The sequence below is a fragment of the Harpia harpyja genome, chromosome 2, assembly GCF_026419915.1.
Source record: "Harpia harpyja isolate bHarHar1 chromosome 2, bHarHar1 primary haplotype, whole genome shotgun sequence".
Classification (NCBI taxonomy): domain Eukaryota; kingdom Metazoa; phylum Chordata; class Aves; order Accipitriformes; family Accipitridae; genus Harpia; species Harpia harpyja.
Genome location: NC_068941.1, coordinates 36,708,938 through 36,724,017, shown reverse-complemented (window position 1 = coordinate 36,724,017; position 15,080 = coordinate 36,708,938). Strand labels below are relative to the sequence as shown.

The 15,080-nt window shown below is 40.3% G+C and overlaps 1 protein-coding gene across 1 annotated transcript in view; it reads right to left on the bottom strand.

The window, feature by feature from the left end:
• The window catches only part of HPGDS (hematopoietic prostaglandin D synthase), a 30,400-nt gene extending 15,971 nt beyond the window's left edge, over positions 1-14,429 (bottom strand). The window contains exons 1-2 of the mRNA XM_052776356.1: positions 14,218-14,429; positions 2,190-2,331 (exon numbers count right to left, since the gene is read on the bottom strand). Of these exons, the coding sequence (XP_052632316.1) occupies positions 2,190-2,331; positions 14,218-14,295 (220 nt within the window). The 5' untranslated portion in view covers positions 14,296-14,429. The remainder of the gene's footprint in view (positions 1-2,189; positions 2,332-14,217) is intronic.
• Positions 14,430-15,080: the final 651 nt, after the last annotated feature.

The window sequence follows — 15,080 nt, the reverse complement described above, 5'->3', positions numbered from 1 at the left end:
CTTGTTTTAGTTGATGAACCTCTTAACTTGCATATTGTCTGCAATGCAGATGCCGCTGGTGGTAAATGCCATCATTACATTGGTTCTTGAGCTAGGATCCAGGGAGCCTTCCAGAAGCAAAAGTTTAGCATCCTGATATGAGGTGTAATAGCACTTTCAGACATGCATCCAACCATTTCTTTGTAGGTGTACATTTTCCTGGTCAAATAGCACAATACATTCCAGTTCCCATCCACTGACTCACTGGAAGCACACTGTCTACAGAAGCCTGAAATTCAAAGAACACCTAGGCCAGCACAAATTTTGCACAGATGATTTCACATATCTGAAAGCAGCAGCTCCCACATTTTACTAAACTTCTTAACTGCTTTGACTGATCCCTAGATTAAATTCCATAGTAGAGGCTGCTATGAAAGCCATTATGCAGAGAAAATGAAAAATCTTAATTAACCCTTGGTAAACCTGCTAACAAACTTTTCACATCACAGAAAGAAACAAAGATATCCAAAGTTAAATGACTTGACCGACATTTGTTAATGCAGCAGATACAGTTACAAACTGTATGGCTTAGGATTTCTAGGATGCCTTTTCTCCCAGTGTTTGGGTGGTAATGGTGTTGCAGCTAGGCATACACTGTAGTGAACAAGTACGGTACATATAAAGCTTCACTGGGAAATTCATGATGTGAGCACTGAAGAAAAGCATAGGAAGGATTTTCCTGCATGGTTTCTTGTGCTGGCTTGGATGTTGGGGACATCGTCAATATTGATTGATAGATCTGCTATGAGAACGTCTTGTCCTAGGATATGAATGCCTCTGTAGCCTTTAAGTCACTACTTATGCTTTGTCTTTTTGCCTCACTTAAAGATCAGTATGCAAAACTCTACATAGAATTATACTTTGCTAATATTCTCTGAACTTTACTTCAGGACATAAGTGGGTGTGTGTATGTGTGAATACGTGCATAGTTAAGTATGAAGAAGGCCTATGAAGAGCTTTCCGCTATTCCTGTGAATTCTCAGTCTCACCTTTAGCTTCTGCCCTGCTTCCTTGAGAACTGCAGTGGGAGAGACATAAGCTATATCACATGGCCAACAGGTTTAAGCTCTTAAAAAGAAAAGGTTTCCGAAGTCAACAATCCCTAACTGAAAATATCCCATTTACACTCATCTGTGGGTTGTTAGCTAGTGTTTTCTAGATTTGAGCACCACAGATGGGCTTCAGCTGCCACTTGGAGAGCATTATGGGGAAAAAAAAAAATTTAACTGCACCCTACAAGCATTTCATAGCCTGTTGGCTGGGTCTATTAAATGGTGTGAAAGCCTATCAAGAAAAATTACTCGATTAATAGAAATTGCCTTGTGCATGAGTTTTGCCTTTTTCCCAGACTAAAGGCATTATTCTTCATTCTGGACGTGAAAAGTCATAGCCCGTGTAGCAAAACATGGGCCAAATCCATGAAATGAAGACACAGCTATCTCTGATTTCATATCCCCAGTCTCCAAACTCAAGATCTGTTTCATTTGAACTAAGGCCCATTTAATAAACAGAAATAACAAATAGTTTTAATAGCTGGAAAGAGGTTACTCTAACTAAAAAATCTGAAATGGATGGGGTATAGTAGCCTGCAGAGTACTCTTGGAAGGGCTGGGAGGGGTTGTTCTTAGGAACAATTATTTTCTAGCACCATTTTTGATCCTTTTGTTTTCTTTTTGCTATATCAACTGATTTCTTTTTGTTTTCTGTCATCGCTTTCCCTCTCTGAAGACATTTCTGGTTGAAAAGGAGTGTCCTTCTTGACACTTAATTCCAATCTGGCTTTCTAAAATGAGGGTGAAGGCTGCAGTATGATCTTTGAGACCAAATCCTCCAAAGCAACTGAGAAGATTAGCATTCATTTGGTTAGCTTTGGGCAGACAAAATCTGAGCTGAATTTACAAGGAGTAAAAGCCCAGCTGGATGACAGCAGGTAAGTCATTTTAGATTGTCTGAAGCTTTGGATCTGGATTTCCATGAGAGCATCAGGAATGACATTTTGGCTGTCTAGACAATAAAATTCCCATAGACTTAATTAAAGCCAGGAATTAAATGTATTTCTGCTTATGAAACATATAGGTATCTCTTCAATTGCTTTGCTTTTTGACAGCATTTCTAGCGGAGCTTTGGATATAAGATCCCTTGTTACTTACTTGGTTTGATTTGGGGCCAGTCTGCTGCCTCTATCCTATGGTCTTCATACTTCTTGCCTGAATAGGCAAACAGGTAGCGGCTGATTTCTGCTCGTCCTCGCAGATTGAAGTATGTCAGCTTGTACTGTGGCATGCTGGATCCCTGAAAGGGAAGACACCGTGTTGCTTATGAGTAACTCAACTCCTTTTTACAAAAGCGCACCATATGCTTGCTTTTGAAACATATGCTTGTACAATGGAAAGGACATGTTACACTAAGTCATGATGTGTTGTACTTTGCAATCATTGCATTAGTCACATCTTTTTGTTCTGCATTTGTCAGCCACAATATTCAGACGTGGACAATGACAGTTAAACCTGCAGTTCCTCCTTGTGTATCTTCAGAAAAATGGCTTGATTTTTTTCAGACGTATTAAGAACTTTCAGCTTTCATTTACTTTTCTTGTGAGTCCAAACTCGGGCCATTTTTATAAAGTGTTTTTCAGAGTGCAAATCTAAAATCATATACTGTAACAGAAGATAGTTGCTGTCCTGAGCAGCAATTTTGTTCAAGTCTGTCCTGCTCAGCCTCTGTTGCTTATGGAGATGTTCATCCAAGATCAGATCATGGGAATTGCCAAACTGTTGTGATTTTTCTCATTAATTATTACCCTAGTTGCGTAGGCAATTGACCCAAGTTATTTTAGAAGGAAAATTTGCTATGGAAACCAGTCTACGCTGTTGTTTTGAGAAATTCGTCATCAAATTCTCAGTTTCTTGTACAGAAGCCAAAAGAAAACTTGAAACAACTTTGTTAGGTTTACGTGTGAAGTTTTTCCTTCAGTTCTAGTTAGGAACCATGTAACAGGAAGGCTCTGTTTGCTTCTTGGTGTAGCAGGCAATAAAAGAAAATACTTTATGGGTTTGATTGTACAACAAGGATGGTGCAGGAAAGGTGAACAGCTAAGGCTGCTTTAAACCAAAAGTAAGCTTTTAAACTCTGCACAGATAGCACCTTAATAAGAGAGATCTATGAGCTCAGCTGAGATTTAAATGTACTGGCTAAAGGAAACTAAAACAACCATCTACCTCCTCACCCAAAGCAAAACCCTTTCTCATTTTGGCCTTAAAGTAGACCTTGCATGTCACTTATTATTCTTTATATCCACCAGATTCAAAGTGTTATTAATAAAGCATGCAACACAGATCATCTGCACTAGGAAAGAAAGGGAACTTTTTTTTTTTAATGAGTAAGTGCTACTACATAACCTTGCAATAGAAACAACCCCCTATTTAGTCATTTTGCCTTTGAAAACATATACTTGAGGGCAAGTGTATCACCAGCTTTCACTTTAGAGGGAGAGGCTCTTTGTTCAGATACTGGGAAAGCTTGCACTTAACACATGCTGAAGAGAGCAAACTGTCTCTGCCACCTTCTCCTCAAAAGTAAACACATCTACATTCTGTCCTCAGAGTAGCAAAGGCAAAAAAAAAAAAAATCACAGCAAATGAGCACACTGGAGGCTGCTTAATTTCTTGTGAAACATACTTGTTCCCCTACAGCAAGGTCAGAAGAAATTATTAGTAAATGGAGATTTTGCACAGCTGATTGCCCAGCAGAGAAGCAGGAGCAGAGATGGAGAGTTACCAGTGGAGATATCTACAAGTGCTTCAAAACAAAGGCACCACTACAATGTTTTTGTTTTTTGTTTTTTTGTTTTTTTGGTTTTTTTTTTTTAAGTCAAGCAACTGTGTTCCTTTGCACTGTATAAAGAAGGAAGCTGCAGACAAAATGAGTTACATTAGGATGTGATTATTTTTCTATATTTGCTGCTTGGCAAATGCAGCTCGCAGATTACAGGTGTAACTGTTTCTTTCTCTAAAGAGAAATTTTGACAATTCCAAATTTTTCAAGCATGTTTTAGGTAAGTGGCAAAACTTTGCTATGCTATTTTCAAATTTTTTGCCCAGATTTATTACTTATTATGCTTTATTGTGCTTATATAATAATAGTATATATTATTATACTTTATTATTTATTTATGCAGGATGAGTTTGGATTATATGTTTGCAAAGTTAAAGAAAGAAGAGAGGATGAGATTGTAGCTTTTTCTTTTTTTTTTTTTCCCCCATTTGTTCCTGCTTCTGATTTTGTGTGGTCATTTGTGAGCAAGGAATGGCATTTTTAAAAGAGCACGTGTTATCTGAGGTTCAAATTAGACATGACTTAGTGATTTGGGAATAAAAGAGGAAAAAACCCCCACTTGATTCTTACTTTCCAGTTTTTTGAAAGGCAAGCGAATACTACTGATTCAATCTGCATTTGGAGAAGACACGACCTTTAAGGTGCAAACCCCATACTGCCTGCTTCCCTTCTTTAGGGGTGTCCGCAGACCTTTCTTCATAAACAGCAATAGAAGTTCCAGTGCCCTGGACTTACTACACCACTCACACCAGCTCCAGCATCTCAGCTACCTCTAGCTCACTTAGCCCTGTGTTAGCGGAAAGTTGTTGACAGCTGGAAGGCATTTAAAAGCCCAGGAATAGAAGATTTTAAGGTACAGTCATGAGGAAGGCAGTAGACAGGTATATAGAGAGCGGACTGGAGATGAGTGAAGCCTAACACTTCTGGTGGCGAGCATTTTGAGAGTCTGTTTCTTACTGTGGGAGAACTTTGTATACAAAGACATGTATAATCAGGAGTAGTGAGATGATGTAAAGAAAAGGGAATTTTGGCTGAAGATCAGGAAGATTTTCTGGCTGTTGTAGTAGCCTGTGGAGCTTCCTTCCTGTCAAGGAAGCAGTGGAAACTATTGTTTGAAATGTCTAAAGCAAAGCTAAACAAATTTCTAATGAATACACCATAAGGAGTAATCAAGTATTTGCAGTGCTGATGCACATTTAAGCTTATGAACTTTTTTCCATCTGTGAATAACAAAAAAAACCCCTACCAGGAGTTTAGCAAAAATACTTGACATTTTAAAGGCCTCTATAGGTTTTTTGTAAGCATGTTTTTGAAATGTTTATAGGTTTTATTTTTCATTGTGTTCATTGTGAAATGTCAGTAGCGCTTCCTAAACAATTACAGGTAAGTTTCTAAATGAAAGAAATGACTGTGTTCAGATTAGCTTTTTGCCAATCATACAAAATATGTTGCTGGGTTTTTTTCCTATCCTCCTTTACCTCATTTTCCCAGTGTGTTTTTTAAAGGAATAGATCATGAGGAACAAATTAAAACCATTTTAGAAACATCCAAAATATTAAATGATTGAAAAATGTCACTTCTAGGGGGAAAAAGGTCTATTTTGGGTCTTTCAGTTTGTGCTTTTGGTTTTTTTGTTTGTTTGGTTTTTGGTTTTTTTTTGGGGGGAGAATCTTTAAAGCTATTTAAAATGATTTCTCTTTTTTTTAGATTTAGTCGTGGCTTAAAAATACTGTAAGACGTTGGTGGGGGGAGGCCCTTAGTGCCCAGACTTGCAAACATTTAGCCACCTGCTTAGTGCTATTAAATATGTTTGGTGAGTTCATTGCAAAGCCAAGTGTGTATAAATGCAGGAGGGGGCTGATTTACCTTCCACCAACAAATGTGCCATCTAAGCAATGTTTTTTCAACTTCTGAAGCATCAAATACATGGCCAGGACCCACCTGTACACCCGCCCTGTTCTACATTGACAGCACCTGCGGAAACCTCAGCCCCAGTTTTATCACATACAACTTTCAAAGCAGTGAACTAGTCTAAATTTACTATCAAATTAGCTTTAATACTTTAAAGTTGTTGACCTGCTTAGCTGATTTTCTAGCTTTCCTCTGTGTCTTTCTTAAAGCCAGCTTAACTGGCTTTAACATACCTTTAAACAGAAGATTAATGGATCTTGTGATTAAATTCAACTTTTGGAGCCACTTAGTGACAAAATCAAACAGAAAATCTGAGAGAAGATCAAATATGTGTCAAAGGTGGTATCCTCCACGTTACTCGTGAGTCAAAGTTCAGGTTGAAGTTACAAGCATCTCAGACATCTTAGGACAGATTTCAAATAATTTAAGACTGTTCATGTTTTTATGGAGATACTGTATTACTTGATGAATTTGGGATGCTTTTATTCCAGTTGAAGCAGGACCGAGCAATTAATTTGAAATCTTCAAGCAAGACTAGAGTGAAAACCCAGGGTCCAGGAAACAATCAGCATCATTCTCCAAGAACTAAAATGCTGATTTTCAGATAGCACTAGTACAGAAAAGAAAAAGCACCGGAAACTATGAATGTACTGGGAGGATATGGAAGCAAACAGTCCTGGTGTCTACAAGGTATGCAATACTTTTGCTTTTACTGGATGACAGTGTATGTGTCCCTGCTCTGTTTTAAAGGGTAATTCACAAGCTCACCTCCTGCATTTTGCCTGCTCAAGATGAGTTTCGGGTGCGTGCCCCGTGCAACCCAGAGCAGGCTGCCTCTGCCAGCCTGTGCACAGTCCTGCACACCCAGCCTGAGCCTTTGCCCTGTGAAAGTTAACACCAAAACTCTGCTGGACTTTGGAGAGGAACAGTGTTTCATCTCTCTTTCAGAAAAGCCAGCCCTCAAAGTAATACAAGGAAATATTCCTCAGGCTAGTAAGAGACATCAAAACCTGGATGCAGATACTCAGTGTGTGAATTCAGAAAAAAAAAAAATGAAAACACAAGGCAGTGCTTTATTTCATTTTCTTGGATAAGGTTATTAATATTTGAGGTGACAGGCAGCAGAGAGCTTTTCCCTGAGCTAGGGGCGGAGGGGAAAAACAAGTTAGTTGAGCTATTTGTTCACATCCATCCAAAGTCTGACAAAGAACCTCATGGTGCAAAGTCCACTTTAATTGTACTTTGCACTGTGAGAAATTAAGGGTTTTCTGGCCTTAAGGTTTCATTAGTGTTAGAGGATTTAAAAAAGCCCAACTGTTCCCTCCAGCAAGCAAGACTGGTAGGGTTGGGTTAAGATTCATCTGGGTAATTCTAAAAATCTGGGACTTGAATTGTCTGCCTGGAAGAGATGATGTATTGCACTGTATGTGTATTTATTTAACATGAGGGTCCTTCATTAATTTAGGAGTCACTTAGCTAGCACCTGACACAACGCTGCCCCGGCCATGGGCCTGCCAAAAAGGGGAAGCTGGAGGTCTCGGCTGATAGTGTCATCGTCCTGGCTTGAATTGCAACCAGTCACGGTCCTTGAGGGAGCTCCATTTCATTTCCCTGTGCTAATACAACTTAGGGCTGCATCTGGGAACTCAGGGCCTGTGATCGGCCACTGGGAGAGCGGGCTGGAGCTTGGCATCTCCCGGAGGAAAGCCAGTGCTTGCTGAGGGGTGTGAGAAGGGAAGGTGCTGCCATGTCTGATGAGGAAGGTGAAAAAGTCCCTGTGAGGACTAGTAGTGTTGATTCAGTCAGTGGATACCTTTGTTGATTTTATTATAAGATTAAGCTGTTATATCAGTCCGGAGTGTTTGGGTTGCTGGAGCTGATATTATATGTTCCACTTTCATGATTTTGGAAGGTGAAAGCATAGCAACAAATCGACTTCCACTCATACAGGTATCTTTCTGCCAAGAAGCATCTTGCTTTATGAAGTGTGAAACAGAGTTCGTGCCCCCTCTAAGCAATAACCTAGCCAAAGCTGAAAAGCTTGGTGGACTTTTTCCTCTCTTTTTGTTCTTAGGGCTGCTTTTAAAGCAGTTGCTATTTCTTTACAAGGTGTTTCTGCAAAGTTGGCCTGGAAATTAGATGAGCAGGTTTGAAATAGATGCATACCCAACAGCCTGATCTGGGTATCCTGCTGGGGTGGAGGGGGCACTGAAATTTCAGCCAATTCATATATTTACTCCTATATTCCTGTGATGTCCTATATGTACCATGCCACATACACAGCTTGAGGTTCTTATAACCAGTATCAGCTGAACATTTTCCATTAATGGTAATGCTGGGATTTCAGAGGGAAAACTATTCCTTCTCTTCCTTACTCCCAGTCGCAGGGCCCAGTAGTGCTAATGTCAATTAGGAAACTCAGTTTAGAAAGGGAAAGGAGAGAAGCTGGCTGGGTCTATGGGGTTTTTCTTTGTATATATAGACAAAAGAATCTCTGCACACTAACGGAGAGTTTTTCCTGAGGCTATTATCTCAGGAGTGGCCTATCCAAATATGAAGCACAGATTTTTGGTTCTGATCCTTAAGGGTCAGGGAGAGTTGTGTTACTTTATGGAGTACAAAGAAAGATTTTTAACCCTGCCTTATTTCACCTGAGAAGCATTAGGAATATTAAGTTCAGTTTTGCCTGTCTTGCTTATTGTCCTTCTCAGATATGTGAATTCCTCATCCCTGTAATTGGAGAGCTGAGTATTAAGGCAGTGTTCTCCTTCCTCAATTTTAAAAAATGTTTCCCTGTCCAAGTGAGTCTTCCTGCCTCCATTTTTTTAAATTTTCAGTTTTCAGAGGAAGGAACAAGAGAGACAAGACTTAAATAGTTATTGTAGAAGGCAAGTAAAGAAAAGTTTCCACAGCTATAACTTTACTGAACGCACTTTGCAGTTTTAGCAAAGCAGGACAAATAGAAAATGCCTGTGTTCACTATTTCTTCCTTTTTATTTAACCAACCTAACATAATGGTCAGAAAGGTCTGGGGAAATGCGTGCTTGGTTACCTTGCTCTGCTTGAGAAATGCCGAAAAGGCAGGAGACAGCTGGAAAGCAGCCTTGCCCTGTCTGCAGGGGATGGTGCAGCTCTCCTTCTGGTTGCTGATCAAATCGGTGGGTGCAGGAATGCCTTAAATTTTTTCCTTCGGATGAAAAATTATTCTTTCTAAACACTCCCTGTGTTTTATGTCTAAATTCAGAGCTGAAAACACAAACAGAAATAGTGATGTATTGGCCCTTTTTGGAGAGAAAAGAGTTTGATGGTGAGAAATCCGTCCATGCCAGCAAGAACCAGTCACAGGCTGGCTCTTGGTCCCCTTCTGACTCCTCGAAGGTTGGTGACTCTGCCTGGCAAAGGCACTGGCTTAATCCAAGCTGTTTATCTGGATGTAATTAACACTAAGACAAATAACTTTTGCCTTTCCCTGGAAAAAACTGAGGCGTATGGCAGGTATCTTAAGTGTTGTACTCCCTGAATGGGGAAGCTAATGACTTTGGGATTCCCATTAGGAAACAGAGAATTGAAGAATCAGGATGGTCTTCTCTTATTGCACTGTGAAAAGGAAAAATGCTCATTTTCCTTTTCTTGAGCATAAACTTCTCCTGCTTTTAACATGGAGGAAAAAATATTAGAGGCTTGAGCCTTTGAAAACTAAAAATAGTAATGATTTGTTGGTTTGTGTTTTTTCCTGCCAAAAGATGTTTTAATTAATTATTTTTTAGCAAAGAAAATAAGAAAATTTCTGCCCCCCTTTTGGGGGAGAAGGATTGGAGAATATTGGCAGATTAATGGAAGACTGCAAATCTTCCAGTGGAAGGTTTCCACAGAAGTCTGTGTTTTGACAGAGAATAAAATGAAAAGTTTTAAGTAATTCTATCTAATTCCTGTCAGCTCTCAGTCTGACATAAACTCTCTTTCTGAAAAGCAATGGTGTCTTTTCCAGTTCCACCCCAATTATAGAAAATAAACATTTTAATTCAATTAGTTCTTTTTCTATGCCGGATAGAAATCTCGACCTTGGAGAGAAAAGAGAAAAAAACTGCACGCTCTTTTCTGTTTAACACACAAATCATCTGATGTAAATGTTTATGCAATTTGATGTAGGGTTGGGTTTTGAAATAACAAATCCCAATGTAATGGTTGTGGCCTGATACTTCTTAGCATGATTTTCCAGATCAGGTGTATGCACGGCTTAAAGCACTTTTTTTCTTTTTTTTTTTTGTGAGATTTTGCATGTCTTTACCCAGTGTGCTGGCTATTTGCAACCTGTGGTAGAAATTAGCCTCCTAACATGAGAAGAGTTTTTAAGGCATTGCTGTGGGATTACTGAGAAGTACTAATCATATGAGTATGTTAAGTGACTACTTAAGAAAACTACTTAATCTGAGAGGTTTTTTTGAAGGTGAGAGTCCAATGTGAGTGGACAGTGAATGGGTGGTCAGTGTCAAGGCTGTTGTTGAAGGAGAACACCAGAGTCCACTGGGTTTCTCCCAGCTGACTTTGTAGCTGCTGCTCTTCATGTGACTGCCCCTCAGGCACATGCAGACAAAACGATAAGAATTCAGATATTTGAAGTTCACCCCATTCATTTTTAACTCAAGTGAATGAGGGAGTGCTCACATGTCAGCAGGTACAAGGAGGCAGAGAGGCGGTGATGGAGAGGGCTTCGCTGGGCTGCCTTGGCAGCGTGCAGCTCCTTCTGCCTGGCGTGCCAGGCTCTTCGGTTTAGGGCCTGAACATCTGTGATGACTTTGCTTTCTGTCTGATCCTCTGTCTTTTGATTTGCAGCTACTTGGCCCCAGTTTTATGTAAATAACTTTTAAAATTGTTTTGTGCAGCCTCCCAAGCTGTAATGAACTTCAAATGAATAAATTGCACATCTGAGACTGCAAAATACTGGTAAATAAAATTGCAAGAGGAGAGATCTCAGGAAAGATGCAGACTAAGGAGTGGTTAGGATAATTTCTCAGGAGAGACTATTTCAGTCTTTTATTTCCTCATCAGATGTCTTAAGAGTTCCCTGAAGCCTTTTGTGGTAGAACAAAAGCCTAAATAATCTTAATTCTTGCCAACACCATTCATTCCTGTAAAATTCATGCCTTGCATCTGTCTCTGTAGTCTTCAGATAAAACAGCACCCCCTCACAACAGCCCTACAAAGCAAAGAGCACAGTTGTGAGTCACGTTGCTGTGTGCTAAGGGGTTTAATCAGCTCTCCAAAGACGGCTGCTGGTTTTAGCAGGATGATTTCATGTCCGTTTCCTGAACTCTCAAGCTGGTCCAGCACAGTAATTTGTATAACAACTCTCCTGGCCACCTAGCACCTCTCCTTGGATGTGAAAAAATGAGCTGCTTTTCCTACCCCAGCCGTGGGTACGTGTGTGTATATGTACAAGGGGAATACAAAAGCCAAATCCTTCCCCCTGCTCGTCTAAACTACTTTGCTCTTTAATTGTCACATGTTGTGAACCCTCTGTACAACTTGCCAAAAATAAACAAAATCACAGGCATGAAAGAAAAAGAATTAGGTAGGTTTTTCAGCACAGTATATCTTCCCTGTAGCTGGCATGGGTAAGAACGGGCAAGGTTTTATTCACTCTGCAGAGTTTTCCAGCACCACCCACCAGGTCTCCTGGCCACAAATTCCTGCTGTCCCCCTGCTCTGCCCTGGGGTGCCTGGCACATACCACCCTGCCCAGGAGGCACCAGCACAATGGGCTGGGGCACAGATCTTGTGTATTTTCAGATATTTTGGAATTGTTTTCACAGACAGAAGTGAGCCTGAGGGTGCTCAGGACCTCTCTAAAGCGCTCTTTGGACATTGCCAGTCTTCTTGAGAGGACCAGCACCAGCAAGTGTGGACCTACAGCCCTGAGCAGCACCTGGCCAGAAGCCTGGGGACCATCAAAATTTGGCCGTAAGTGGTAAACGTCCAAGACCCCATGAGCTATGGTCACAAACTGCTTGGTATGTAAAACCCTAACCTATGTGTCCCTACACTTAAGAAAAAAGTACTTTCTGAGCGGCAGTTTGCAGCCGGTTTCACCTTTGTTTGTGAAAACACCAAGTAGACTCTGACTCTGCGGCAGTGTCAATTGCTGCGGGTTCCCTGCTCTGCCCCAGAGTACCCTGGCACAAAACCCAAAAAGCTTGTTTACCTGAGGCATACTGTTACAGAGGCTGGTGTCCCACATTTGTTCTTTCCTGTTGTCAAACATAAACTAAAGAAAGATTGTGAGACAGTTCAAACCATCCTTCCTGTATACCTTTCTTTGTTTTCCTTCTCCCTTTGCCATCTGCTACTCAAATCCAAAGCGTAGATGTGTCTGTCTGGTCTCACTGAATGTCCTTGTTTTCTCTCCTATCCCATTTCATGCTCATGCTTTACAGAGTCATTCCAGCAACATTTTTAGTTACTTCTAAAGAGATGCAAAATTAAACATTTCATTTTTTTCAGTTCATTGTTGTAGCTTATTTTATGGGACTTTTAGCAGATTGACTCCTGATAAGTGAGGTTTTTCAGAATGATGGCACTTAAAAATGTATATGTGGGATTTGGGAGATTCTTCCCCCGCCCCCCCCCCCCCCCTTGGACTAGCTGGCAAAAGGGTGAAAAATTCACCTGTTTGAGATTTGCAGCATATATGACAAGTCTCCAGCTGATGTGACTAAGCAGAGCTTTTAGTGGCATGGCGTGCCACTTGCTAATCCAATAGCAGCAATATGTCAGTGGTTCCTAGGCAGTGTAATTACTTGCCGGTGAGATTTTGAGTACAGGTATTTTGAAAGTTAGCACCATCTTCAGTTACTTCTGCTTTCTGACTGCTTAGAATAAAGTTGTGTATGGCAGACAGCAACCAAAAATCTTAAGAGCAAACCCTTAGAGCAGCAGAGTGTGTTTGTCAGTGGTACAGGAGTGTGCTGCACTTAAGATGACTGGCTAACATGCTTGCGTGTGCACAAACCCAGAACTCTAAGAATTACTTTGTGTGTATTTTTGGTTTAAAATTTGGAGAGCTTCAAGATTATTTCTATCCAAATAGATTTGATTGTGTGTCTGGGCGTGTGTGCATCTGTGGCAGGGAGTAATTCACACTATGTACGCGTTTTTAGGGAGAGGTGGATTCTATTTTGGATTAAAGAAAACAAAAGAATAAACAAAAGTAAACTTACAAAAGACTGTGTCTAACTTTTTTTTTTTTTGCTTTACAAAAGTTGCAACTTTTGAGTACGAAAGTACCAGTGTTTTTAGACAGTTCTAAGGAGCATAGAAGTCCAGGAAAAATAGCTTATAGCTACGGTTTGTTAGCTTGGGTAGTTTGAAATGAGCAGTGAATAAAGGATGGCTTTTAACAGAGGAAACGGGTGCAGGAGGATTATGCACACAGGCAAATGACAGCAGTTAGAATTTAAAGAAAAAAAAAATCCTGAACAGCTATTCAAAGTGTCATTTGGAAGTAAAAGACAAAAAATCAACAGCAAAAAACCCCTGTGAGTTTTGATAAGAGGAAAAATGGAGCGAGTGGAAGCATATGCAGGAGGTTTTCCTCTACAGAATAGTGATGGGAATTAGGACGAGAGTATGTTAATCCATTAGTGAACCAGAAGACAGGAATTTGGAAAATGTACAGAACGGTGCACAGAAATGACCTGGAGGAATTGGTTGCTGCTGCTTAATATTTATCTAATTCCTCTGACATTAGCGTAGATTTGGCTTGGTTATGTAAGTGCATGCATATAAATCAGCCTTTACATCTAATAGAATATTGCTTTGAAATGGTTTTTCACTTATTGAAAACTCCCTGCAGAATGCCAGGAGCTTCCCCACACCAACGTCTTGCTGCTATGTTGATGAGGCTGTCTTTTCTTTGGAAAGTCTCTCTCTGACAGGCACCCTGATTATCGAAGTAGCTCAGTACAGGTAGCGTCAGGCACTGGCGAGAAACAGGGACTTGCTGTAACAACAGGCTAGTGATCTGCCTTTTTGTCGCTAGAAAAGCAGTTTGTAATTTCTGAAATCTGGTTGCAGCAGTGCATGTGATCGTACAGATGTCTTAATTACAGCAGGCAGTTGAAAGATGCTTGTAAGTAGCAAAGAAGGTATATAGATGGGGTACTTGAGTTACACTTGCAGCCGCTGTGTAGAGCTCATGGTTATCCCTCACTACACCAGTAGCACTGGTCAGAGACTCATGCTGAATAAACCTAACAAAACTCTAAAAATGAAATGCTCTCAGTACTTGCTCTACATATAGCATAATTTGACAAGACTAACCCCCACGCGGCTGGTATAACAGTAGCCCTAGGGAGGGCAGAACAGGGTTAGAAGAAGAAAGGGGACAGAGAGGAGCCGGACTGTGGCAAGAAGCAAAGCTGAAACAGAACTCACTCTGGTGCAGTGATACGTGGTCCCTTCCTCAGTGCACAGGAGTCCCTCTGAGTGCTGGCCTCCGTGGAAAAGGCTCATATATACTGTTTATTAATATGCAAACCACTCCCCATGACAAGTATGCCATCATGAGTCTCTCTCTCTCCCCTCTCACACACACACAGACACGCACAAAGCAAACGCATCATTCCCTCGGATAACAAGCAAGCTTTGTGTCTTTTTGGACTAGTACAGCAAAATGGGTACTGGAGTTTTTCAGCTTGTGTTCAAGGGCAAGAAATGCTTTAAAATGACATTTAAAAAAAGATAATAATAAAAAAATAGACACTGGGGAGCTGAGTCAGATGATGGGTGGTTTTTTTTAAAATGTAAAAAGTGTGGAGCAAGCCAAGAAATGTCTGTCTTAGATTATTTCTAACCAATGTGAAGCCCTACAGTATGTAATCTAATTGTAGAACAATGCCTTAAATAGTTGCAATCTCATTAAAACAGAGGAGTCAGAAATAGAAAACAACCCCCCAAAAAAGAAAATATAACTTCCAAGCCTTTGTCATAAAGAACAAAGTGATTTAAGATTTTTTTTTTCTGTTAACAGTGAAGAAGGAGAAAGAGGATTTGAGCAAACTCTGTCCATGAGTAATGCACATTAATAGTTAGAGGTCTGTGATGTTACTGCTGCTTCTCTGTCATGGATGTTGTGCTTTTTTGTTGGTTTTTTCTTTTTCCAGTTCATTTTTACTTTGACCCTAACAAAGTCCATTCAACACTGCTGTGCTTTTCTTTCCTCTTTGTGTGTGACTAGAATGCAGTAGCATTGGACCAAAGCTTTCTTTTGCTAAAGAGATAGGTCTGATGTGTACCAC